The sequence below is a fragment of the Channa argus genome, chromosome 18, assembly GCF_033026475.1.
Source record: "Channa argus isolate prfri chromosome 18, Channa argus male v1.0, whole genome shotgun sequence".
In the NCBI taxonomy this organism is placed as follows: Eukaryota; Metazoa; Chordata; class Actinopteri; order Anabantiformes; family Channidae; genus Channa; species Channa argus.
Window position 1 is genome coordinate 10420313 of NC_090214.1, and position 26805 is coordinate 10447117.

The 26805-nt window shown below is 40.6% G+C and overlaps 3 protein-coding genes across 6 annotated transcripts; 2 read left to right on the top strand and 1 right to left on the bottom strand.

The window, feature by feature from the left end:
• Nucleotides 1-89: 89 nt before the first annotated feature.
• On the top strand, nucleotides 90-12386 carry nup155 (nucleoporin 155). The gene is made up of 34 exons (XM_067484657.1): nucleotides 90-238; nucleotides 441-589; nucleotides 1090-1227; nucleotides 1346-1442; nucleotides 1592-1662; nucleotides 1735-1827; nucleotides 2172-2435; nucleotides 2512-2585; nucleotides 2722-2813; nucleotides 2927-3024; nucleotides 3130-3297; nucleotides 3619-3719; nucleotides 3968-4138; nucleotides 4245-4355; nucleotides 4586-4680; nucleotides 4773-4858; nucleotides 5087-5228; nucleotides 5380-5446; nucleotides 5538-5653; nucleotides 5988-6091; nucleotides 6275-6408; nucleotides 6586-6777; nucleotides 7087-7225; nucleotides 7309-7444; nucleotides 7532-7685; nucleotides 7774-7878; nucleotides 8288-8442; nucleotides 8630-8759; nucleotides 8878-8991; nucleotides 9079-9199; nucleotides 9300-9410; nucleotides 9734-9870; nucleotides 9992-10098; nucleotides 11126-12386. Exons 2-34 carry the CDS (start codon nucleotides 448-450, stop codon nucleotides 11262-11264), a joined length of 4104 nt encoding a protein of 1367 aa, XP_067340758.1. The 5' UTR covers nucleotides 90-238; nucleotides 441-447; the 3' UTR covers nucleotides 11265-12386.
• A 237-nt stretch (nucleotides 12387-12623) lies between these two features.
• Nucleotides 12624-14652, bottom strand: ora5 (olfactory receptor class A related 5). The gene has a single exon (XM_067484601.1). The coding sequence runs from the start codon at nucleotides 14486-14488 to the stop codon at nucleotides 13376-13378; it is 1113 nt and encodes a 370-aa protein (XP_067340702.1). The 5' UTR covers nucleotides 14489-14652; the 3' UTR covers nucleotides 12624-13375.
• A 1113-nt stretch (nucleotides 14653-15765) lies between these two features.
• zdhhc8a (zinc finger DHHC-type palmitoyltransferase 8a) lies at nucleotides 15766-25491 on the top strand. 4 transcript variants are annotated; one of them, XM_067485026.1, is made up of 10 exons: nucleotides 15768-16093; nucleotides 21554-21675; nucleotides 21773-21930; nucleotides 22429-22601; nucleotides 22677-22779; nucleotides 22911-23029; nucleotides 23109-23217; nucleotides 23309-23423; nucleotides 23543-23655; nucleotides 23775-25491. In XM_067485026.1, the coding sequence occupies exons 1-10, from the start codon at nucleotides 15990-15992 to the stop codon at nucleotides 25077-25079; spliced, it is 2421 nt and encodes an 806-aa protein (XP_067341127.1). In that variant the 5' UTR covers nucleotides 15768-15989; the 3' UTR covers nucleotides 25080-25491. The 4 variants fall into 4 exon arrangements, with proteins under 4 accessions (XP_067341125.1, XP_067341126.1, XP_067341127.1 ...); XM_067485027.1 differs by having other exon boundaries at nucleotides 15770-16093; nucleotides 22938-23029; XM_067485024.1 differs by having other exon boundaries at nucleotides 15766-16093; nucleotides 22429-22779.
• The last annotated feature ends 1314 nt before the right edge of the window (nucleotides 25492-26805 follow it).

Sequence of the window (26805 nt, forward strand, 5' to 3'; positions counted from 1 at the left end):
CATCATTACATTGGCCGGTGTGTGGCAGCACTGCGCCTCACTTCGCCCTGTCTGCGGAAAATTACAGAAACGAAGAAGGATTTAGCGGAACTTTGTGCTTCTACCGCTGTGTGCATGAGGTTGGCGGGCTGCTAGTTGGGTGCGTGTTTTGGCTGTGTTAGTTCAAATTTTACTGTCTTGCCGGTGAACTAAACTTCATAGCCAAAAACTCTGTTCCACGCGGAATCTCTTCAGTCTGGTAAAGAAACGAGATCACTTCTAAACGCTCTATTTGACACTTAACTAGCATTTAGCTTGAATGCTAATAACTATCCTTCTATAAGGTTGCTACCCAGTGCTAGCATTAGCGTTAGCTGTATAACAGAAACTTTCGACTTGTTGTGTCAGTTTATCATTTGCCATGCCTTTTTCGTTTGTCTCCATTTCGAACACTTCTATAGCCCAGTCATGCCAGCCTGCGCTGGACCCAGCAGCCCCACCGCTGCACTCGCTGAAGCCCTGGAAAACTCTGCCCGGCTGATTGACAGACACCTGCAGGATGATCGCTGCTTTCCTGACCTGTCCGAGCTGCTCAGCGTCCCATCACACAGTAAGCAATGCAGAGGGCATTGGGCAGAAGATGGAACACAACATTCGCACCTTTTTTGCTATGTGCAATCAAATTGTCATGCGTTAACAAACTACCTACTGAAAACAGCATCTAAGTTGGACGATGATTTTAACTAAAATTTAATGCAGGTCATGCAATTCACTGGTGTTGTGAAACGCTGTTTACTCACAGATATGCAAAAGAAAAATCTGTAATGTTTACATGTAATCACAATATGGTGACAAAGAAGAGACGTTCACAACATAAGTATGTATGTTTTTTTGTAATGCATCAACAATCATTGTTTGCATTGTTAAATGGCATAAGAAAATAATTAGTGAATATGAATTTGATAGAAAACACAAGGTACTAAAATATGTTGGGTTTTTTTTTTAATGGCAAGCTTCATCATAACATATGTTTGTATACAAAGGTGGCTTATTATAATGGTGTTTCCATATTTGTCTGAGGAAGGAGTTTATTTTTTCTTGCGGTGATAGATATGCCATCCATCTCTGGAGTGTCTGACATGGATTACCCACTCCAAGGACCAGGTTTACTAAGTGTGCCAAACCTCCCAGAGATCAGTGCAGTCCGCCGAGTCCCTCTTCCACCTGAGCTAGTGGAGCAATTCAGCCGTATCCCTTTTAAAGATTTTGGAAAAACATTGTATTTATTTTATTTCATATTAAAAAAGAGGTCATAGAATGGATTGCCCTTCTTTTTGCTTTGAGTTTAACTTAACTTTTTTTATAGACATGCAATGTAACTGCATGATGGGAGTTTTTCCTGAGATCTGTAGAGCATGGCTAACTATTGACAATGATATCTTCATGTGGAATTATGAAGATGGGTAAGTAGATTTTAGGTAATGCAGTGAATAACATCCATAATGATGACTGAATTTGTTTTTCTTTTTTGCCCTAAAGTTGTAAAATTTCCTGAAAACAAACCTGAATGTAAGACCGATTTATTTGTGTCCATTATTTTGACTCTGCGCAGGGGAGATGTGGCCTATTTTGATGGTCTTATTGAAACCATTCTGGCAGTCGGCCTGGTCAAACCAAAACAAGGTATGTGGAAAGATGTGTTGAGCAGTGAACTGTTATTGGCTATTTGTTAACAATCTGTGTTTTTGTTCTCAGGGATTTTACAGCCTCACATTCACTACCTCTTAGTTCTGGCTACTTCTGTGGATGTAGTGATTCTTGGTCTAAGCTTCCCCAAGAGCCAGGCTGGTGAGTCCTTCCTACAACTATGCCAAAGCGACACTGCATTTGAGGGTTACATGTTAAACGTGGCGTGCTTGTGGACAAGCTAAATATGTTGTCATAAAGTTAGAATATTTAAAAGCATTCACTGTGCTTTATAAATAAAATGAATTATTATTATTATTAAGGTAAATTTTATTATTATTATTTAATGATAAGTATTTGGATGAATATTATAGTATGATATGAAAACAGAGGTGTCCAATCTCACATTTTTGGTTTATTATGATTGCAACAGTGCTATCAATATCCACATATACCTGTACTAATTTATTGCTGTCATTTTTGTATTTTTTTTTTCCCCTTCATAGGGTTGAACGACAGCATGTCTGGTGGGATGCAGCTGCTACCAGACCCCCTGTTCTCAATACCAACAGACAATACCTACATCCTGTCCATCACTTCCACAGACCTGGGACGCATCTTTATGGCAGGAAAGGATGGCTGTCTCTATGAGATCGCTTACCAGGCTGAAGCTGGCTGGCTGAGCCAGCGTTGCAGAAAAATCAACCACTCTAAAAGCTCACTGTCCTTCCTCATCCCCTCTGTGCTCCAGTTTTCTTTTTCTGAAGATGGTAAGAATAGGGCACATTTCTGTGTGAGATAGAAGTAAACTTTGCTTTAACGATTTGCTTTCCTTTTGCTTCACAGACCCCATTGTGCAGATTGCTATAGACAACTCTCGCAACACACTATTTACACGATCCGAGAAAGGGGTCCTGCAGGTATGATACTTGCTGGATTTCACCATAATTGTTAATTTGTGAGGCTGGTGGTTATTAGCAGAGAAACTGACAAAAACCTGCGATTGTCATTTTCCTATAACAATGTGCTGTAATAATTAACAAGGGACTTTTTCAGGTGTATGACCTGGGTGCTGATGGGCAGGGTATGAGTCGTGTGGCAACCATGTCGCAAAGCTCCATTGTTGCAGCTGCTGGAAACATAGCGAGGTATGTCTGGGTTTGCCGAAACCACAACATCTCTTTCAACTCTGCCACTCATTGTCATAGAAACCTAAGCATGTTATTTTGGTCTCATTGAAAGTTGTCTTTTTCCCTTGCAGGACAATTGATCGTTCTGTCTTCAAACCAATTGTCCAGATCTCTGTAATTGAAAGATCTGAGTCCTTAGACTGTCACCTTCTTGCTGTCACTCATGCAGGTAAAGATAACCAAACAGAAGTGATCACAAGAAGAAACACACAAGCAGGTAACATGAAATATGTCTTTTCTTTCTGTGTCTGAATATCATATTATGTTTCTGTAGGTGTGCGTCTCTACTTCAGCACCACACCTTTTGCTCCTCCACACCAGAAGCATTTGTCAGTTCGACCCAGCCTGCTAGCTTTGATCCATGTTCGACTGCCGCCAGGGTTTTCTGCATCTTCTACCCTGCAGAAACCTGCAAAAGTTCATAAAGCACTACACAGCAAAGGTACAACATTTTAGCCAACTATATTTCATTGTTTAACAACCTAAAACACTCGCAAACATCAGCTCACTAGGTACAGGACCACTGCTGGCAAGAACCCAGTTCTGTTTGCATCACTTTTGTTTTGTCCCCTTCACACATACACTCGAATCCTGATATTCTCCTGACTGTTGTTTCTCCTGTGTGTGCTGACTGTGCACTTGAAATCAAGTGCACCGCTGTACATTGCATGTGTGAAACGCAGCTCCGGACAATGTCAGAGGCCAATTTCTCCTGACATTGTCCAGAGTTTGTTAAACAGGCTTTTTTTTTTAAATCTTGTAGGTGTTCTATTAATGGCTGCTTCTGAGACAGAAGACAATGACATTCTGTGGTGCATCAATCATGACTCCTTTCCCTTCAAGAAACCCTTAATGGAGACTCAGGTTAGTATTATTAAAAGAGTACAGTAAAATTAATATGTGCATTTCCCCCCCCCAAAATAAGTTAAAAGGATTCTAGCTGTTCTTTTCAGAATTAAGGGAATACCTGACATAGATATTACAGTGGTATTTTGTTAGCTTATCCATTCATTCTTAAATTTTTGGGCTGGATATTTTGGTTGCCATCATTTTAGCTTTACCAGCTAATAACACCCTGCTATTGTGCTTCTCTTTCTTCTGTTATATTACAGATGATGTCTAATGTGGATGGGCACTCTTGGGCTCTGTGTGCCCTTAATGAAGAGAGGTCCACGAAGATTTTTACACCTCTGAATAAGGAACTGATTCCCATCACTGATTCACCGGTGGTGGTCCAGCAACACAATATTCCTCCCCAGAAATTTGTCCTCCTCTCTGCAAAGGTTAAAACCGTTGTCATGACACTTGTGTTGCATACCCGATCTTGGTGTCATGTCACAAAATGTCTTACATATGTATAACAAGTTTAAATTCTTTGTTGACCTCCAGGGAAGTCATATCTTCCAGAAACTGCGACCGGTAGACCAGCTCCGTCACCTGCTGGTGAGCTGTGCTGGAGGAGAAAGTGAAGATATTGAGCGCTTCTTCAAACTGCACAGGGTACAAAGCATATTATTCACGTAGTATTTTATAATCGCCTTGTTTTGGCATGTATCTTTAATCCTTTGCATGAAACACGCGTGGTTTGCGACTATATGACGCAAGCTGGCAGCCTTTATGACACGACCACTTGCATACAGGGATCACACATGCAACCTTAGATCCGAGTGTAGACGCGTTTCACTCACACACAAAATATGGATTTGAGATGTTTCTTTCCTTCTGTGCAGGAGGAGCAGGCTTGTGCCACGGCACTGATCCTCAGCTGCTCGAGTGCTGCTTGCGACCGAGAGGTTTCACAGTGGGCCACTAGAGCTTTCTTCAGGTCAGATAGCAAGAATTTATACCCACATACATTTATACCTGCTTTCATTATACACAAACTTACAGCAGTACTTTTGTTTTTACCACAATCAGATATGGAGGAGAAGCACAGATGAGATTCCCAGCTGCCATTGGCTCTCCTAGCACTGTTGGACCTATAATGAGCTCTCCAGCACCAGGTAAACAATAAAAAAAAAATTCTTTTCTGGGCCTGATGTGGTTGAGTTATAGGATGACCACACTTGACAGTTTAAACTGCTCTGTCATTGTGTAGCGCCTCATACACAATTTACATTACCATGTATGTATGTAGTAGTATTTTGCTAATGAGGATATACAAAATACTGAAACATTTCAAATGCCACATTTCATAATTTCATAATTTAATTTCTGTCGCTCTTCTGAAGGCATTGTGCCCCCAGCTTTGGCCACACCCTTCACACCCATGCATTCTGGATCTGCCCCCATGACACCCATGGCCGCTGGCCCCGAGGTGATTTTCTCAGGGAAACACAATGGCATCTGCATTTACTTTGCTCGCATTCTTGGGTACGTACATCCTGTAATTGTTATATTCTGACATTGTGAATGAGAGTCAAAATATGTGGGCTTCTCTGTTAAGAAGTATGAATGCTTATGCGCAATGATGGTCTTTCTACTGAATGATGTCCTTCTTTTCTGTTTGCCACTGACCTTACAGAAATATTTGGGATGGGAGTCTAGCTGTTGAGAAAGTTATGACCAATGGGAACCAGTCTCTTAGTATTGTAAGTATTATAAATACCCCAAGTATCAACATACCATAAGACAATTGTCAGGATATCTGATAGTCAGCTCTGTTATTTGTCATCTCCGCAGTTGGAAAGCAGTGTGAGTTCATTTGATCTTGAGTCAGTTCTCATGGAGCTCTGTGGTTTGAGGGAGTTTCTTGATAAAAACTCTCAATTCAGTCCCTCCTCTCTTGGTGCTGCAAGGTAAGGGTTACTTTTCTGAAATGAATTAGTGTGTCAGTGACTTGGTTAATTCTCTTAACATATCGGCACATGGGCACAGTTACAAAGGGCGGAAAATTACTCCTGCTGAAGTTAGGTGGTCAGTTTCAGTCTAGGTGTGCTGCTTTTTCAGGTTCATGTTTTTTAAGTGTAATTTCCATTTGGCAAGTAGAATCTATCATGTATTTTTGTGTTTAGTTAATGTTTATTTTATGTGTGTTTGTGTGATATATTGAGTCTTGAATTTAAAACTATACCTGAGTCTTGTTTGCCTATTCTCCCTAACAACAACATCAACTGTTCTGCTCATTGTTAGTTTCACCTCCCCTGCCAACCTGCAGCAAAGGCTGCTGGGATTTATGCGTCCTGATGGAGCCAGCTCACAGCAGGTCCAGCAGGAGCTCCAGAGGAAATATCACAGTGAGTTATGAGTGCAGGTTTCCACATTTTCCTAAATATTGTCATACGATCAGCATCCCAAATATTAAGGATTTATAAAAGGGGGAAAGATCTATATACTTTGTGTTTGAATAATATCTTTGTTCCTTAAAATTCTCTTATTAAAATACTCCTATTATTTAACTTTTCAACCTTCTTATCCAGCCAAGGCTCAGGTCTATGAGAAAGTGTCTCTGCAGGGGATCCAGCAATTAGTGCATCGCTCCTATCAGACTCTGGCCCTCTGGAAGCTTCTGTGTGATCATCAATTCGGTCTCATTATGGCTGAGCTCCCAAAGGTAAACGGTTAAAGCAACACTAGTCCTTTACATCAACACCGTAGTCACTCACATGCGTTCTACTAAATGTAAGGCATTTTGATTTTACAGCCAAGACCTTTTCATGAGTTCGAGTTCTCGATTGTTCACATAGACTGCTTGCTGCTCACTCCGCAGTTTTATTTTCTGTATTGTCAGGAGTTTCAAGAGCACATGAAGGCAGCAACTTTTAAGGATATAGTGATCCGTGGTAAAGAGCTGTCTGGAGCACTCATCACAGCACTCATTAATGTCTACATCAAAGATAATGCCTCTGTGGATGCTATCAGCAATCACCTGCGAGACATGTGTCCCTTGCTGTACAGCAGCGATGACAGTGTCTGTTCTAAGGTATACACACACACACACACACACACACACACACACACACACACACACACACACACACACACGAACATTTGATGTGTTGGGTCTTATACTTTCATTTTAAGAAATAACTCTTAAAAATATTCTAAGCATAGTTACATGCTTAAAAGGTACCAGATAACGTAAATTGTTTCCATTTTATTGATCTCCTGTTGTCCAATCTAATGTGATAGTGTCAAAGTCATTGAATGGTTTTGATTCATGTTTTTCAATATTCGTTTTATTTATTTACTTATCGAATTATTTATTATATTTTTTTTGTCTCTCAATCAGGCTAATGAGTTGCTACAGGGCTCTAAGCACATTCAGAATAAAGCTGATAAAGAGAGAACATTGAGAGAGAGTCTGCAGCTCTACCAACAGATCAGCCAACACACAGATCTGCCACTTGTCTGCTCACAGTACAGGCAAGGTAGAGACCCCCCCCCCCCAACCACACACACTTTCTGTGTTTGTGTAGTTGGTATTTTACTAATGCCAGTAATTTTTTCTAAGTGCGTTTCTACGAGGGAGTCCTTGAGTTGTGCCTCACAGCAGCAGATAAGAAGGATCCACAGAGACTAGGGCCCCACTTCTACAAAAATGGAGAACCTGATGAGGACAGAGTGGGACAGCAGGCCTTTCAGGAAAGGTAACACAAGAAAGAAAGATCACACAAATCATTCTCCCCCATGTAGCTGATGGTCACTAACATTTTTCACTCCTCTTTCCACTCCAGACTTTCATGTTATAAGTGCATCACAGACACCATGCAGGAGCTGGTGAACCAGAGCAAAGCTGCCCCTCAGTCCCCCAGTGTCCCCAAGCAGCCTGGGCCACCTGTCATGACCTCGGATCCCAACATGCTCAGCAATGAAGAAGCTACAACCCACGTGAGTGAGAAGAGATATTGTCGCCTATTTCTTGTCACAAAGGTACACAAGATCTCCATTTTAATTCCAATCTGTCATTCCCTTGTAGTTTGAGCAGATGCTCGGTCTATCACAGAGGTCTCAGGATGAACTCTTTCACAATGCTCTGTACAACTGGCTGATTCAGGCTGACCTGACTGACAAGCTGCTAGAGGTAGTGTGTCCGTGCTGTGGATTTCCCTAACACTGAGTCTTCCCTTTTCTATAGGTTTATTACATATGCCCACATTTTTAAATCATTTGTTTTTATGACCCCATAAAATCAAATATTAGTGTGTTTTCTGAATAATTGTAGCCTGTATCCAAATCAAGACTGCATCTGTCATCAGTGTTACACCAATGTAATGGGGCAGTTGTATCTCATTTGGTAAAGCAGCAGAACTGCAGGGTCAGTGGTTCAATTTCTAGTTTCTCTTGGCTAAATGTTAGGTTTCCTTGGGCAAGAAACTAAACCCCAAGTTGCTCTTGGTGAGTTTGGTGGTCTATGTGTAAATGTAAAGCAAAACTTTAAAACCCTTTGGCTAAAAGCACTTTCCACATTTCTTCTGTTCCTCAATCTACAGGTGAACTCTCCATACCTGGAAGAACATCTAATGCATATGATCAAGCAAGACCAGAGTAAGGTGCACAATATGGATCTGTTGTGGCGCTACTATGAGAAGAACCGTAACTTTGGCAAGGCAGCTCATGTACTGGCACGCCTCGCTGACATGCACAGGTTTGCTCACACACCAGGTTGAGCTTCATTCTGATAGATTATTTAGAATTATCTCCAGGGTTTGTTTAATGCCCAGCAGTTACTCCTTCAGAAGGACCTGTTTACAACATATACCATATATACAAAGAACGTGTTTTTATTTCTTAAGAGAAAAAATGACAGCAATGTTCATTCTGTCATTATGCAGCACTGAGATCTCTCTGAAGCAACGTTTGGAGTATATCGCTCGAGCCATTCTGTCTGCTAAGAGCTCTTCCTCCATCTCAGCTCAGGCGTCTGATGGAGAGTTTCTTCATGAACTAGAAGAAAAGATGGAGGTGTGTGTGTGTGTGTGTGTGTGTTGTAATTACCATAGGGGAGGAAATGAGCACAATTCTGCTTTGAAGTTAGTGATGTAACCACTCAGTTTTTCTTTCCCTTTTTTCTCCTTTCTAGCTGGTACGTATCCAAGTACAGATTCAGGAGACCCTGATCCGACAGTACTCCCATCATCCTTCAGTGAAAAATGTCATCTCCCAACTGGACTCTGAACTAATGGACATTACAAAGGTGACTTGCAGTGTTAAGCTTTTTTCAAGCTTTTTTCTTTTTTAAATAGTAAATTGGAAATATCTTTAATAAATTTTTCTTGTAAAGCTCTATGGGGAGTTTGCTGACCATTACAAATTGTCTGAGTGCAAGCTGGCCATCATTCACTGCGCAGGACACTCTGACCCAATTCTGGTCCAGTCACTGTGGCAGGAGATCATCGAGAAAGGCAAGTGTAATATCAGATCCCTGCAAGAATGCAGCCTAGGCCCTTTCTGTGCCTTATGTTTTTAAATATCAGCAGTGAGCATATTTATCTTGTCTTTTAGAAGTTGGAGACACTGTGGTCATGAGTCCAGTAGACAGGATGAGGTCTCTTAGTTTGAAACTGGTATCACTGGGAAAGTTTTACGCTGGAACACCAAGATATTTCCCTCTGGGTAAGTCTATTCCTTCCTGCAATTATGTTCAATTTACCTCGTAGTTAGAATTTTCCATCTCGCTCATTTTGCTAACAGTAATTTAATTAGACTTCTCTTTGCATCATTTGTCAAAATGTCTCTGTGGTACAGGTCTGTAGGTGCTCCAATTATTCTCCCATTACAACAGGCATGTTCCAACTTGTCTCCTCTGTGGAGACTTTGATTCATTTTATATATCCTTGTTGGTAGCGTGCATTCTGTTCTGTCATATGCAGAACACACTTTCCCAAGTAATAAGCATTTGATGAGTGTGCAAGTGTCAATGTGTCCTGTGATTGTAGAGTTCCTAGTAAAGTTTCTGGAGCAGGAGGTGTGTAGACTCAACTGGGATGTAGGATTTGTCACCTCCACCATGCAGGAGATTGGAGTTCAGTTGCCACGCCTTCTGGAGGTCTACGACCAACTCTTCAAAACACGGGTACACGCTTCAAATAAACTTTTTCAGTTCATCTGGAGCTATTTTATTCCATTATTGTGATGAGGGCTGAATTCTCCCTTCCTAATCCAGTAATATGCCTTGTTGCCTTCTTCACCTGTAGGATCCCTGCTGGCAGCGGCTGAAGAAACCTCTCCACTTGGTGGAGTGTATCCATGTGCTTCTCTCAGGATATGTTGAAGATCCCAGTAGAGTACCAACCTTTGACAGGTACCCGCTGTCTGAGTAGCTGTTCATATGCTGGCCTGTAGTATGCGCTGTTATGTTGGGCTTGATTTTATATAGACATTAGCATGATCTTAAGGTGTCAGGTTAAAATACCAGGTGACAATGCTGTCTGCTTCTGAATGTGAACAAACAAGAAGGCCCCCCCCCAAACACACACACACTCTTACTCATTTTATTGTAATTGTAAAATGTTGGTTATGTAAATTTGATTTACAAAAGACTAAAATGTGAAAACATTGAGTGGCAGAAACTGCCACCCCTTCCCCCCTTTTAATAATTCAGTTCATAATCCACAGCAGCTCACTCTATGCAATCTTTTTGAAGGAATGATTGGCAAGATGATAAACATACTTTTAAAAATGTTTTGTTACTGAGCTTTTAAGTAAAATACATTTAATTACAAAAATACAAACTTGCATTTTGAAATCTGCAGTGAGAACAGCAATATGATTATAGTTGAAATATAGCTCCTATCGTGATCATGCTGAGATTTCTTTTTGCAGCAACATGCATATGTGCAGTTTCCAGGCAACAGATCAGTCATGTTCTACAAAAACATTCAGGCAATCAAAGACGGAGTATAAAATTATAAACTTTATCTGAAATTCAAAATGTCACTGTTTTACCAGGACTAATTTGTTTGTATCATGATTTTTATTTTATTTTTTCTGGGTTATTACATTTCTTTAGGTCAGATGTTAAGAACCGTCAAAGGAAAATGTTAGACATATTTTTATGTCTGCTTCAAAACAACACATGGATGCATTTGTGGGTTTTTTTTTTTTTCTTATTAACATTTATTCATATATGTGGTGATGATTTTGTCCTATCACTTTTAGTGGAATACTTTTAGGAGCAGGTCTTTTAAACTACAGCAACCTATTTTCACAGGAAAAGCATTTTTTGTGAAAGATAATAATAAAGTGCGTTGTGTGCTACTGAAATTTTCCATACTTGCAATAGTTTTGCAGTATAGGTGATTTATTGGTTTGTTTTTCCTCCCATTCAGACGCAGATTCACTAATGTGTGCCTCGACAACATCTGTGGATACCTAGTGGAGCTGCAGTCTCTGAGCCCAAACTCAGCCCTTCAGCAAACAATTGGCAACTTTAAGTCACTACAGGCGAAGCTGGAGCGGCTCCACTGACAGATTAAGAACATTGCTCATAAGAGGGAGGACAGCTGACCTCTGGATCTTGTCCTATTGGCTTTAATGTAACAACTGATTTAGAGTGCGATTACCAGCAAGCAATGGTTGTCTTGAGTTTGCCTCGTACGATCTTTGGTCTGATGTGTTACAGCCTGGCACATGCTTGTTCTTAAGTGCCAGTGGGAGCAGATGACAGTTAAGTTGTCTAGTAATGGCAAGAAAGACCGAAGAGACACATTTTATAACTTATTTAATGAATTTTGTCATCAAAACATTTTTTCTGAAATACAACTTTAAAAATGAGACAGTTATTTGCATGTGATATCTTTAAACATTATTTGACTTTACTGCTCAGTTTCACAGGTTTGGTTTCATAGATTCAAAATGCACTTAATTATTATTGGTGTGTTAGAATGCTTTACTTTCTTATGATTACACTAGGTACATATACCAGACTAAAGCCTTTCCAGTAAAAGAAGATCATTTTGCTTGATCTGTTTTTGCCTCCAAGAAAACAGTTCAGTGTAGGATGTTGTAATTATGTATATAACTTGGCCCAAATGTTGTCTTTTCTGCCAAAGTTCATTCACACAAACATTATCTTTTACAGTGAACATTTTGTCTACTTGGCTGAATAATTTGACAGTGCTGTTGCGTATAAGTGATTCTTAAGTGTAGAACTTTTTTTTTTTTTTTTTTTTTAACACTGCAGTTCACAGTGCTATACTGAAAACTTTGGCCTGTGGGTCGAATAAAAATTCATAAAACCTTTTTTTATAAAGAAATAAAACTTGTCATTGGATTTGTTTACAAAGATGTTTGAAAAACACTACACCGGAAGGTATTGTGTTGAATTTTATAAACAATTACAGGGGAAAGGAGAATTGAATTCCAGTGTTTATAACGTGACACTGGAGAGGCAGTCCAATAAAGGACTTAATGTCATCACTGTTTGTGTTTTCATAATTATCTTTAATTAAAAACAGCACTCAGGGTTTCTTACAGTCATCAACTACAGGGCAGTAATTGCTATGTCTTTTTCTCCAATTATCTGTGTACTCCAGAAAACAATTATGTTTAATTTTTAGCCTTGTGAAAAATAAAATCATCATGTCTTGATTCTGGGTTGATTTCTCTCCTAATTTTGCAGTAAGTAAACAGTACAAACACTATACAGGTGCCAATGAAATGAATCATACAAAATGTTAAATCTGTAAGTCTTTAGCATATGGTGGCATAGAAAGTACACTGAAGCTGTGTTGTTCTGTTACACATTCTCCAAATTACCTTTTTTATAGTAAAAGTTTATTTTACATAGGTATTTTTGAAAAATAAAGTTGGCAAAGATTTTTTTTATTGTTGGGTTGGAAGACTACAGGAGAAAATCTTGGGCATAGTGATGATCTTTGGCAAACCTGGACAGTATTTAAAGGTGGATTCATTCTTTGAACAATCTTTCGACACCAAAATATTCAGTTTACTATTACATAAGACAAAGAAATGCAGTTACAATGAAGAACTTGTTGGACATGTTAGTACCTTTGCTGAAGAAGTCAAATTATTATCAAAATGGTTGTCTATTGATTGATTAAGCACTTATTGTAATTGTAACAGATTAGCTAGTTATGGACATAGTTTTGTATGTTATCCACGTGCATCTGCATCTCTTCTCTGATTTCTTGTATAAGCAGAGGATGATTTAATTCAAATTCTGGCTAATTTGGGTCTAGTTTGTAAAAGTGATGTAACAACAAGGCTGGACAAGCAGAGAAACGGTTTAACATAATATATTAGCTGAATGAAAGTAGTACTCAAAGTGGAGGTAGTCCAATCTAACGCAATGTCTTCAATTCTACCTTTTCAAGGTTTTAATTATTAATTTTTTATTAAGGTGATTGCGGTCAAAGTGGTTGGTGGAGTTGTACTGGGGTGCATTCTTTTAGGAGGTGGTTCTAAAGTTTTATTTTAAAACTGAGAAATGATAACCATAAAAGTAGAATTCATGGCATAGCAGCTGTATTGATTGCATTAATTTGTACAGTTGTACCTAATTCTGCAGCTGATGAGTGTATAATTACAAGCAAAACCTTGATGTGATGTGTACATTTCTACCTCTTACATGAGCAAGAAAGTTTTTTCACCCCATGCAGGAATATGTAGGGGATGATGGAGGTGTAGGAGGCTGCAACATAGCTGGCCACCTCCACCACGACTGATGAGGTGTGGATGTTGTTGCTGATGCGCAGAAGCAGATGAGTCATCCAGCAGACTAGGAACACACTGGCCACAGCCACCACACTCTTGGCTGCTCTCACCTGAGTGAGTGAGCTGGCACTGGGCTTCTGGCTGGGGTTTGAAAACTTTGGTGGGGCTCCAACTCTGCTGTCAATATTTGTCCCCCTGTCACCTGAATGCGCTCTGTTTGGACAGTAGGAAGCAGCCACACCTGTGTAGATGTTGGATAGAGAAGCTGATTCTTTGAGATTTTGAGAGGTGCCCGGTGGAGAAGGGGCACTGACTGATTTTGTGTTGTTCTTGATACTCATGTTTTCATCATTAACGGTCTCCTTCATGATGTTAGTGTTATGACCCTGTATGCGTCGGTGGTTTTGAAGCAGAGTGATAACAATCTGGAAACTGGTAAATACAATCCCAGCAACAGGGAGAGCGTTAGCCAGGGTTAAATAAAAGACCTCATAGGTTTGTCTGGCAAGTGCATTAGGGAACACGTCTACACACTGTTCTTTGCTTTCATTTGCTCCCTCCACTCTGACAAAGAAAAAATTTGGGATGCTGAAAACCGTGGCCAGCGTCCAGCTCCCAGCCAGCAGACAACCGACCAGCCACAAGCTGTCGAGCTGCACCGGTGCTCCTCCACATTTCAGGGAGCCGACAAGCTTCTGGTGCCAGAAAACACTGATGAAGAAGGTTGTGTAGATGCTACTGGTTTCAGAGAGACTGGCAAAGAAATGAAACATGCCACAAAAGGTTTCACCCAGGAACCACCGTTCTGCAAAATCTTTCATGGTATCGGGCAGATCGACCAGGTAGTTGGTGATGAGGTTGGAGATGGCCAGGTTGATGAAAAGCACCTCGTTGGTGTGGATAGTAGATTTGTGCCTGGGTACTGAGCGTAGAGCCAGCCAGTTGTTTCCCAGGATCCCTGCTAGAAACATAAATGTTCTGATGAGGGATTCAGTCAAGCCTTTTGCATACATCATTTCAAAAGATCCGGTGACAACACCTCACTGAATTATACAGTCTTTCTGGCTTTCACATTAAGTAAGTTATCCCAGTTTATGAATTGGGATTCTTTGGTGTTTTGACATTTATAGAGGAGATAAGGAAGCCCAACCCTATTTCATTCACGTCACTTTCCCTCATGGAGCCTTTGTCTTTTAGTCCCACTGAGATGTGATGAGAGTTTCCTCTTTTTTTTTTCTTTCCCCATTACAAGCGCTGTAGTAGTTTCTGACTATATATGCTGTGTATACAAACTGGATGAAGACAGATCAAAGAGGACCAGAGTGTTTGCTGAATGAATGTGGTTGTCAAAGTCCTGGAGGAGCCATGGCTCCAACAAAATGTTACTTTATGTAATAAAATCACACAGACTGACTGGTTTCTAGGGTCACTTAAAGGGATAATGCCAACCATTATATGATTTCATCATCTTAGTCCTGTTCTTTTCTCTAGTCCAGGACAGTTGGTTGTCTGACCCTAATCATTCAAAACACTCATTGGATTATATGGGTTATATTATTTGATCTGCTGCTTACAACAGATCAACTTTTCGAGAGGCACAAAGTGAATGCTCCTCTTTATTCTCCATGCAACAGCTTGATTTACACCCCAACTGCAACACAAGTCTGTGATTTTCTCTCACGTTTTACGAAGTATAGAATGAGTAGTGGGATTCCCTGATTAAGTTTAGGAGTGTACTCTCTAAAACCAGCAATACTTTTTATACTACTCCCACTAGTTAGGCATCCTTTATAATTTTACTCATGGGATTTTCACTTCATAAAAGGCCATCCACTGTGCAGATTGTACATTTTTGTGGTCGTTAAATGGATTCTGGCCCAGCTGCTTGGCAAGCTGATTGCTCTAACAATCCATTGATCATCCTGATGAATTAAAAGCTCGACAAAAAGACAAAATGTCCTACTGGAGGACGGTTTTCCACAACCTGGCAGCCCAAAGGTTTTTTTCTGAATTAATGGTTTATTACTTTATTGGTTACAACAGAATAAACTACTTGATTAGTGCGTGTACTGGTTTTGTTTTCTATCATATCAGTTCAGAGTTTGCCACTGTCAGCATGCAAATAACGCTGGTTTTCATTATCAGCTAAACTGCCTGTAGTTTTCTGATTGTTTGCTCCACGAAACATCGGGAAACTGCAAAATACGCTGTTTAGCAAATCACAGCAAGGGGGTCTCAGTATAGTAGTTCCTCGCGTCATTGATGAGTAAAAGCTCCACCTTTGGGATAAACCGGAGGCGGCATCTGTGCGCTGTGCGCCGGGACAGACTGGCCGGGCTGCACCAGTGGGCAGTGTTAATGCAGGTTTTTTGCCTTTCGTTTTTTTTTTTCCTCTCTCTCTTTATTTCCAGCGCCCCTTTGCCGATGAACAGCTCTTTTCAAATACAACTGCGCGTGTGTATCTTTGTAGTGGTCGCTATGGTCTTGGGATGAGACACTGATGAGTTTGGAGACAGGATGCCCGCCAGCGGCGCCGACTCGCTGAAACCCAGCGCCTTCATCCCGGTGTGCACGGCAGTCTGCCTCCTGGTCGGATCTACGTCCCTGTTCTTTGTCTTCACGTAAGCGCAACCTAAGAAATGAAAAGTTCGGGTTATGCACCGCATATAACCCTCATCCAGTCATTTCATTTAGACATCCATCACTTCTCATCGATGATGTGTCTTTTCATTCAAATGTCTATATTTTCCATGTTGGATAAAATGTTGAGACTCTAAAATTGTGTTGGGACCCCTAAAGACGTTCACTAGTCATAGCTGTAAGCTCAGATTTGATTCTTGTACTGTACGTTTTAAGAGTTTGTTTACCCAAATTATGCTCAAAGCAGGTTTTAAACAGACATTTCTTCTTCCTTGTCTTTATCGACTCAACTCTGAAGGCAGATTCACCAGGGTTGGCTGGTGGTGTGGGTTAGTCTGGGTCCCTGCCCAGTGCACCCTGAGGACTAGGTGTGAGCACAGTTTAAGGGATAAACCACCCACATGCATCCGCGTGCCATTCTGACCCACATGTGTCATAAATTATGCGAGAGGAAATCAGTGACACACTGTGCACGTCCTTTTATGTCAGCTTTTTGTGTGATTGTCATAGCAAAGTAAATACAAAATTAAATGAAACATTAGGAATTTTTATTTTTTGTCCTTTCGGCTTATCCCGTGACTTCAGGGTCGCCACAGCGGATCATTGTCCGCATTTTGATTTGGCAATATTTTCAGCGTAAGAAAAGTGCAGATGTCAACTAATGACACACTGACTGAAGGCTCCCACCTCATCAGCTTTCCTCCAGTCCACCAACCCGTGACCTCTGTAGCCATGTCTGTCCTAGTTTCTCCTGTGTACTCCAGCAGTGCACCGTTTCCACTGGAATCTGACACCAGATTGTGGGAGTATGGCTTTAAGATCCATGATGCAATGTTATCCCCCATCTGGAAAAAAAAAATGGAATCCATGAGTTTACTATGGGCAGATATTTGCCCTAACCTCTGTGGCACGACTTTCACTATGACATACACATCTATTTAAAAGTTTTATAGTAGGATTACTGTACACCAACCATGAGAAATTATCATTATATTCACATATTTAGTGACTGTTAGTCCAGACTTTTTTGTATTTGCATAAAGAAATATTTTATAATAGAGACTACTTAAATATGTTTTAGATGTAAACCTTTACTCTAGATAGCTAAACATATGTGACAGTTTGGCAGCTCACTGAGATTATTGACATCAGGCTTCTGGGTCGTAGAAGCTTATGGGCCAGAGAAGCTGGAGAAACCCTGATGAAGTCCATCAGAAAAATCAATGACCTGCTGACATGAAAAATTTAAAAGGGATCTCTTAATTAGGACTGCAGTGCTAAACCAGCAAAACCAGGGCACTGCAAATGATAAACTAACAACCGATGAATCTGTGTCCTTAGAGAGTTGCATTTGAGCTGAAATGGCCTTATAAGCTTAAAAAATGTAGAACAAAATGTGGGACCTCAGGGCTTAATAGCCACATGTATTGAATAATTGAATGTCTTTGTATTAAGTAGTGATGTTAATCTGACTTTTTTTTAAATACCAGACACTCAAAGGCAATTAATGTCACTTATAAGCAGGAAGTTAGAAACACTTACTTTCCAGATATAACTGAGTGTCTTTTCTGCTGCCAGTGACTATCGCAGTTCTCTGACAGGAGCAGTAACTATGTTGTTTAATATCCTGCATAGCTGCCAAGTCAGCAGCTGCAGTTGGAGTGACTCCCTTCCTCTAAAAGCAGAGATGGACAGGTGCCATGCTCTGTTCAGCGCTGCCTTGGAAACACTGAATCCAAGGGACATCACTTGTCATCTGCCATAACATCACCCTGGCCTGTACTCGGGTTACTGTGAATCATGGGAACACACAGTAGTTGAGCTCAGGCCCTGCACCCTCACAATACTGGAGTACTTTCACGAATATCCTTCCTATATGAGTAAACTCTTTTGACCTCTGATTTAAAGAAGTCATCACCCCTTCGTCTTGTATGCACTTGTCAGTAGTTCCGCATCTGTACTTCTGTAAGTATAAGTACTATCGGCAGTAAGTATGCATTCTTCTGTTTCGGTTTCTGCTGCAGGTGTGGCAGGGTCAGAGAAGGACCTTTAAAAATGTGGCTCCTTTGTCCTCCCTGATAAAATGCCTGATAAAATTTAACAGTTACCGGTTTCCTGTTTTTGTTTGGCTGACTGTAAACCTTTGTTTCAGTTGTTGCTTAAGGCTTTGTGCATTGTAGAAATCACCTACACTCAACAAAGAGTGCACACTTCAGAAAGACCAAGAAAAATGTCCCTTGATAATTATATTTTACAATTATATTTCAGACTTGGAAAATCCTGTTTGTTCATCGAGTAAACTGTATGTTAAGAATAATGAGCCATAAAAGTTAACATTTTTTAAAAATGTTTAAAATTAAATTGCAAACACTGTAAACTCAATGCAGCTCGGCCGAGCATTCATAATACCAAAATACTCCTACTGTAATAATATTGAAATCAATTTTTGAAATGTAAAGGTGGTGTTATTGGGGCTCATTCTCTGCACTGACCTAAAGGACGCATTCATCGATGTTGAACTTGCCTCTTTTAGATCTAGTTTGGGTTCTACATGCAAATGAATGCCATTAAACCTCCCTCAGACTTTCCTATATTAACATATCTTTTCTAGCTGAAATATTCCTCCAGATGACATAGCTTAGAGGACTTTACAGTTCAGATTATATCCTTAGGTTGCTTGTAGTATGGAGGTTGTAGTCGTGGTCAACCTGCTTTTCCAGAGCTCCTCCAGATGACATCAATGTAACCTTTTTTCCCTAGCTAGAAACAGGGAAATATTTTAATATAGGGACGTCAGAGGGAAGTTTAAAAGCGTTAATGTGCATTCACACCCTTTAAAGGTTACACAGGCACACTACTGATGTGCCTTCATCTTTTTTGCATGGTGCACAGTCAGAACAACAGAGAAGGTGGAAGGTGGATGAAGCAAGTCACACATAATGTGAGAAGAGCTGATAATGTTTCTCTATGTTGAGATGTGACAGATTTGATGATAGTGATGTCATTTATATAGACATGATAGTATTTTTAAAAAGGAGCCACTGGTTGCCAGCACTGGTGAACTTGACTGACTGTGCAATGTCGGCTGTGCCACTGACCCACTGCGGGGATGATGGCAGTGTGCAGATTGCAGAGCAGCTTACTGATCTGTGTTGTAATACAGCTTTCCCAGGCTATTTCATTAGGTCAGACTTGTCTTGTGGACATGCTGCATCTATCTATCTATCTATCTATCCATCCATCCATCCATCCATCCATCCATCCATCCATCCATCCATCAACTTACTGATCAAAAGTCACATAATTTATTTGGTGTCCAAGCTTTTATATAACATCTTTTACGATGCCGAGATGTGTGGTAACTAACCAGATTTAGTTACACAGCTTAATGTAATTGATCAGTGCTGACAGTTTAAGCACATCTCAAACATGACCCTATTTATTTAGGATGAGGATCATATTATGCTCCTTAATCTTTTTGTCACATACTCTCTCTCTTCTTAAGCTTCTGATCAATTCATTCTGTTAAATATATGTTTAAAGAGGTTTGTGTGTTGTTTCTAGTATTTCCTCATGTACTGAACAAATGCTGTGAACACTGTGGCACCAATCGTAAAACAGACGAGAGCACCAATAGTAAAGCTTTTGTGATACATTATATGGTGAGGTATTGTCCTGAGTAATGTATATTGAGCCTCGACTGCATGCTCTGTAAGTTAAGCATCTAATGTGAAATCCACAATGCACAGGACTGGCAAAAATGGTCTTTAATCCAGAGTTCATAATCCAGAGATTACTCGGTTTGCAGCTGGCATGGTATCAGCAGGCGTTCCTCTTCTGGGGAGACCCCTCCCCCACAACCCAAAACCTTTTGGATTGTAGCTTGATTGGGATGAAGTGCTTACTGTAATTGAGGTGGATCACTCATTTTTTGTTAGTGTTGGATCAAATATGTGCTCGTGGTTTACCCTAGCAGTCCTTTCTGACCAACGTCCATTCTACTGAATGGATGTTTTATGATGTTTCCATTCAACAGTCCTGGAGCATGTGTGTTAACGGTTACAAAACTCTACTATCGAATTATTAAAATAGAAAATGTCCATGCAGTGTACTCTATATCTAGGCTAAACATGATGTTCAATCAAACACAGTTTGAATAATCCAGTGAATCTTTTTCTCACTGTCTACTGCTGTAACCTGATTACACTGTGCATCCCCCTAATCCCACATGGTGACGATATAATCATACTCCCATTCAGTAGAATTCGGTCCACACACAAACTGAGTCAGTGGATGAGATAGTGATGGTACTCTAAGAATTTAGGACACAGAGATAATCACTAGTTAAAGACAATCAGATCACTATTGCAATAAAAAATGTGTTTTTTAAGTGTTTATTGCGCACATGCAGATAGATACGTTGTAATATTGGTGTATATTTTGGACAGCAAATACCTTGTAATTCAAGTGCATAAAAGAAACCGTGTTTGTCTTCCTATAAAAATGTTCCACTTACAATGTGAATGTTTGGGAACAATATCTAGACAGGTAGTTTATAAGTTAATAAAATGTATTTATTTTCTTGTCCTTTCAGCTTATACCGTGAGTTCAGGGTCGCCACAGCAGATCATTGTCCTCATGTTGATTTGGCACAGTTTTTATGCTAGATGCCCTTCCTGACGCAACCCTCCCCAATTTCTACCGGGCTTGGACCAGCACTGCGCAGCTGTGGATGGGAATGGGCTGTTGGGGGTTTAGTGCTTTGCCCAGAGACACTTAGACATATAGTTTATAAGTTTATGAAATAACATTTCAAATGTAAAAGTCATTGTCTGCAATTTAAAAAAGCAGACTAAATGTTTAAGAACTGATAATTTGTCGAACAAATATTGAATATATTCACTGGTTTTGAGGTTCTTAAATGTGAGGATAGTTTTAAATCAAATATCTTGGGTTGAGTACCATTTTTCACAATGTCGTGTTAGACACATGATGGGCATTTTTAACTATTTTCTGATTCATCAAAAACATGTTCAACAGGTCAGCTGATAATTAAAGTCATTATAATTTGCAGTTTTCAGGTTTGGCTCATTGACACGGTAAGTGCCTTGTCACTGTTGCAAGGTGCTGAAACATTCTGCCAGGAGAGACCCTGTCTTTAATCCCTTGTTGTAGGCAGTGGTGAACACACATGCTAATACATGCTTATACTGTATTTCACTGTAAACAATTACTTTTGGGATCCACTGGTCCCATAACAACATAATCCCTTAAAATCTTTGTTGTAGCCCTGTTTTGTGTTCTAAGTTAGATACTTGCTAGGGTCAGGAAATTTGCCAAGCCTTTCATTTACAGATGGATTCTGCTTTGAATGAAAACACAGTAACAAGTGCAGGAAATATTTATCTCAATGTTTTTTTTCCTCCTGTGTGGTTGTTCAGATGCCCATGGCTGGCTGTGACCATCTGCCCTGCTGTGCCACCATGCAGTGCCATCCTTTTCCTTTTTGTGCTGGCCAACTTCACCATGGCAACCTTTATGGATGCTGGTGTGCTCCCAGTGGGTTAGTAATCACAGTGATGTTATGCTCTTCAGTAGGAGGAATAATTTTCTTTTATTTTGTAAAAGTGTAATTTGGAAATTTCAAACACTGTTTTCAGCTAATGATGAGGAGGACAACGATGATGAGTTTCGTGCTCCTTTATACAAGAACGTGGATGTGAAGGGTGTCCAGGTGCGGATGAAATGGTGTGCTTCGTGCCATTTCTACAGGCCGCCGCGTTGCTCACACTGCAGCGTCTGCGATCACTGTGTGGAGGTTAGTGTGCAGATAGGTTTAAACAAGTGAGGAGAGGGGACGTGGCATTGATAAAGCCTGTTTTTAGAAGGAAAACTAGATACATAGGAGGGTGAAGGCAAAAATGGGGACTCGGAGCCATGAGTGGGAAAATAGAGGCACGGGTGGGCTCCATCAGCGAAAATAAGAATGAATTTATGAGCAACTATAACAGTCCATGTAGGGAAAGTCAGTAAAGGAGGATTTCTGCAAAAAATGATGGACAGAGCGTGATACAGGGAGACAGAGATCTCATTAATCAGGTTAATCCTTTTCTCAGATCCTTTGTAGTCTTAGTAGAAAAGCAATTTCAAAAACAGTTCAGATGACCTGCATTCATTTAGAAACCACAGAGGATATTCCACAAGGTACTGAGCCACCTCAGAATCTGCGGTACAAAATATTTCAGATAGAGATTTGACTGATATATATGCTTTTCCTTGCTCTGATTGATGTTTTTTTTGCACAATCTCCCTCCAGGACTTTGACCATCACTGTCCATGGGTGAACAATTGCATCGGGAGGCGCAACTACCGCTACTTCTTCCTGTTTCTGTTGTCACTGACAGTTCACATGATTGGTGTCTTCACCTTTGGCCTCATATATGTCCTGCACCACACGGGCGAATTATGGAAGCTGCACTGCACTGTCACGTATCCTTATACACATGTGTGTGCATTTATCTGTGACTGTATAACTATAAACATTTTCCTCATCAGTCTTTCTAGTTTGGCAGTGATGAGTATATCAGGGCTGTTTCTTATCCCGGTCCTGGGTCTCACTGGATTCCACCTGTACCTGGTGTCCAGAGGACACACCACAAATGAGCAAGTCAGTTTGATTACCAAATGTAAAACTGCTGTCAGGAGCAGTGAAACTGTGCTCAGTAGGATAGTGAATCGTATCGTCTACAAAGTTAATTTGTAGAACTTCACAAAAATTTGATGTTTCTTCTAATGCAGTTCTTGCACCTCTTCACAACCCCACAGGTAACTGGGAAGTTTCAAGGTGGAAAAAATCCTTTTACAAGAGGTTGTTGTAACAACCTGGAATATCTAGTTTGCAGTCCCATTTCTCCAAAGTAAGAGACAGTTTTCTTCTTTACCATGTCTTTAAATCTTTAAAGCTCATTGGCTGACTCTGTCTCTGCCTAAAACCAGGTACACAGCAAGACCTATTAAGAAATCAGTGATCCATATTCAGCCTCCATTCCTGAGACCAGTAAAAGTCAGGGACAACGGTATACAAAGTCAGGATGTCCAAAATAAGGTATGCATGAACAGAGCACATATAGTTCAGTATTTTCTCACATTTTTAAAAAGATATGGTTTAATCTGCTTTTTTCTTCTCTTGCTGCCAGCAAACCTCAAGTGGAGCCGTCGAGCTGTCAGACATCAAACAACAGAAAACGCCACCGCCACTGCCACCTAAACCAGAACACGGGCTGCTGAAAAGCCAACTAGCTGCCGCGAATGGTACTGTAGAATAACACAAATAATTGTAATTTTCCATCCATAAATTGTTTGGCTCTTTTTGTGGATTTTTTCATGTTTCCTGTTGCTGATAATTATTTCCACGGTGACTTATCTTTCAGAGATGGGACATCACACCAAAACCATCATTCCTGTTTCTATTCCTACTGTGCCACAGCTACGGCCGGTATTGGAGGCCATATCCAGAGGATCGTCACCCATTCTCCCAGAACAGGTGCTTTTTTAGTGAAACCTTTATTTATTAGATTGTAGGAGTGTGTCCCCTTATGCCCAAATGCTGGGTTTTAATCATGTCTAACAGATATTGTTGTCTGCTTTTAATGTGATGTTTAGTTGTTGAAGGCATCAGAGCAGCAAGGGAACAACAAAGCTCCGGACCTCCACTCTGAGTCCAAAGAGAGCCCTGCGAGAGGCAGTCAGCAGGGAGTCCTGTCTCCCCACCCTCCCCTACAGCCCAACACCTCCTCCAGCTCACTGCCGCTCAACTCTCTGACACTCAGCTCCCGCTCTCTCACCCTAAAACACAACAATCGTCAAGGCAGCAAATCCCATCTGCCTTCCATGTATGGTGATGGTTTAGGATCAAGTTCCACAGGCAAAATGTCCTCTTCCAACCTGCTGGCCAACCACAACAGCAGCAATCTGTCCTATGATAACCTCATAAACCCCACAGACCCTCAGTTCATCGCTCAGAGAGGGGCCCCTCCAGGCAACTACCATCCTCACTTTATGACCCTGGGCACAGATGGGACTGTTGTGCAGCGGCCCCCTCCTCACACCTACAGTCCAGTGTTTATGGGTGTCACTAGACAGTCTCCTCAGCCTAGAGACACCTCATCTTCTTTGCAGGGTCTCACCACAAGGGATCCCTCACACTCGTTTCAAGGTTTTATTAAAAGAGATACTTCACCTACTTTTCAAGGGCTGTTGCCAAGAGACCTTGCCTCCCAAAGCATGACAATACAAGACATCCCCCCTCCAGGTCTGGCCATACGAGATATGACTTCTCAAAGTAATCGAGATACCCTTCGTGATCTCAGCCCACAGGGTTTGACATCTCAGAAGTCTGCTGCTGCACGTTATGACAACTTTTCAAAAACCATCATGGCATCTATCCATGTTAGACAGGATATGGAGGAGCGTGACAGGATGCTGCATCTCCAAGCGCGATCACAGGCGCTTTATGGCCCAGATGTGGGGATCTATGACATTCCCAGCAGACGGAGCCTGCCACCAGACAACATCCGCCCTCAGGGCTCCCGTGGACCAACACCTCCAGCCTATGGCTCCAGGGAGTTTCTCATGAGTACAGGCATCCTTGGCTATGGTTTGAGGACCTCACCACTCTCCAGCTCCTCCACATCGTCTCTGAATCGAGGCCCAAAAACCTCCGCCTCTCTTCTGCAGAGCAGCAGCAGCAGCAGCCTGAAAAGCAAGGGCAGGTCTTCGTCTCCAGCGTACTGCCCTGCTGAGAGACAGACTCAACCCCTCCCTCCCTCTATATCCACCATACCCTGTTTGCCCACCTCCTCCACCCCCTCTGCCCCCTCCTATGCATCCTATGCCACAACAAAAAGAACCTCACTTACATACTCCTCTGATGGGAAGGACCCCGTCACCCAAGAAGGCCTGAAATAAAAAAAAAAAAACATCAATTTGTGATGGTGTGAATTAATCTATGCAGCGTTAGTCTCAGTCTTCACAGCTCCAAAATACTTTGTAAATGAAAAGCCATTCGGGATTTTCCTGTGTGGGAAGGTGTGTGAGAAATAAATACAGTGAAGCATAAACTTAAAAAATATTTTTGCAAAGCCATGTAAGTTTGACCAGTGTTGGAAAAACAGTGATTCTCAGGATAGATGTGCCACCTCTTTCAGACGAGCTCAGTCAAAAAAGGAGAACTATTTGAAAAGTACAGATGAACTTATATGTTTGTATGTGTTTTGATATTGCTTTTGTGAAACAAAGTAATTTGTCTCCTGTTACAAGAAAACCCTTATTTAATACATTTTGTAGGTGTTTATATAAATAAAATTTTTTGTAATTTTCATCCCTGTTTTCTTGCCATTTTCTAATGTAAATAGCTGTCAATGATAAAATACTTATAAATGAAGTAACATGAAACCATGAAAGAATGAGGCTCCACATATTTAAGGTAAAAGCTAATTTATGTCTCATTGCTGCCTTTCAAGTCACCTTAAGCGTAGTATAATCACACTAAATTATTTTCAAAATCATGGTACAATTTGAGCTCAAAACTCAATAGCTGAGAATAATTATATTAACATTTTAGTTTGTTTTCTTTAAACACTATGCAATACATGTATTTGGATCACAGTGATGAGATTATTGCTTGAAAAAGTGAAATTATGCCATACAATGGGAAGCTTGTTGAAATGCAGCTGTGTGTGGTGGAGTTGGAAGAATGGCAGAGTGATTGAGCAGCTCTGCGAGGGCAGTTTGTACCATGAATTTCTATATGGCACCCTCTAGTGAACAGTTTCACATGGTGGTGTAAGGCTAGTGTTCCAGTAGATGATGCTATTGTGTGCAAAATGCCAGAAAAGACCATGTTTTCAATGTCAAGGGGTACAAGTAATGAAAACAATACAATTAAAATATAAAAAACAGGGCTTTCAGTGTGGCCTGCATTTTTAAAATCCATTGTACACAGTTAATAGTGTACCCCAGTGGTTCAGGTATTCTATATTTAAAATAATAAGCAACATTAAGAATAAAAAAAAAGCTTTCAACAGGCAGAAATGTCAGTGAACCTTTTTCCATGTAATCATCAGGAGAAAAACACATCTGTGTGATGTGTTTTTTCTATTTTACTTTTTATTGCAGCATTAACAATCTTCTGGCTGCACAGATTTATAAATTTAAGTTGATAAGCCTTTGTGTCAGAAATATTTCCAATAACAACAAATTGAGCTTGAGCTCATCACATTTTTGTTCGGGCAATAAATGCCAAGACTTGACACTTTAAGGTTGGAGCTTTTTATGTGAGTTATTGTTGACATTGACCTTGCAGCAGGTGGATGAGCAGATATAAGGACAGACAGGCTTGGAAGGTCTTAGTGATTCAAACTGTTGGCAGGAATGTAGAGCATAGCTGGGAAACTGACTGGTAAGTTCAGTGGGATATAAAAACACACTGATTTTCCCAGGCTTAGTTGAAGACCTGACAACAAGAAAAGATGTGGAGCATGAACAAAAAGCCTCTCAGCTAGAGTGCCAGAGAGCAACAACTAAAGTGTAAACAGTGTTGTTCAGTAGTCAGTCATTCTGGCCAAAAATATTTAACAAGTTTGCAGATTATGTTACACGGTCTTTTTACTGAAGAAACTGTGAAAAACATGAG

Bases quoted from the DNA above. Each gene is read 5' to 3' on its own strand.
- nup155 (XM_067484657.1), top strand. From the start codon at position 448: ATGCCAGCCTGCGCTGGACCCAGCAGCCCCACCGCTGCACTCGCTGAA. The intron at 5,229-5,379 runs GTACGTACATCC...CTGACCTTACAG, and splicing joins TACTTTGCTCGCATTCTTGG to AAATATTTGGGATGGGAGTC. The intron at 9,200-9,299 runs GCAAGTGTAATA...CTTGTCTTTTAG, and splicing joins GCAGGAGATCATCGAGAAAG to AAGTTGGAGACACTGTGGTC.
- ora5 (XM_067484601.1), bottom strand. From the start codon at position 14,488: ATGATGTATGCAAAAGGCTTGACTGAATCCCTCATCAGAACATTTATG.
- zdhhc8a (XM_067485024.1), top strand. From the start codon at position 15,990: ATGCCCGCCAGCGGCGCCGACTCGCTGAAACCCAGCGCCTTCATCCCG. The intron at 23,030-23,108 runs GTAAGAGACAGT...GCCTAAAACCAG, and splicing joins TGCAGTCCCATTTCTCCAAA to GTACACAGCAAGACCTATTA. The intron at 23,424-23,542 runs GTACTGTAGAAT...CTTATCTTTCAG, and splicing joins CCAACTAGCTGCCGCGAATG to AGATGGGACATCACACCAAA.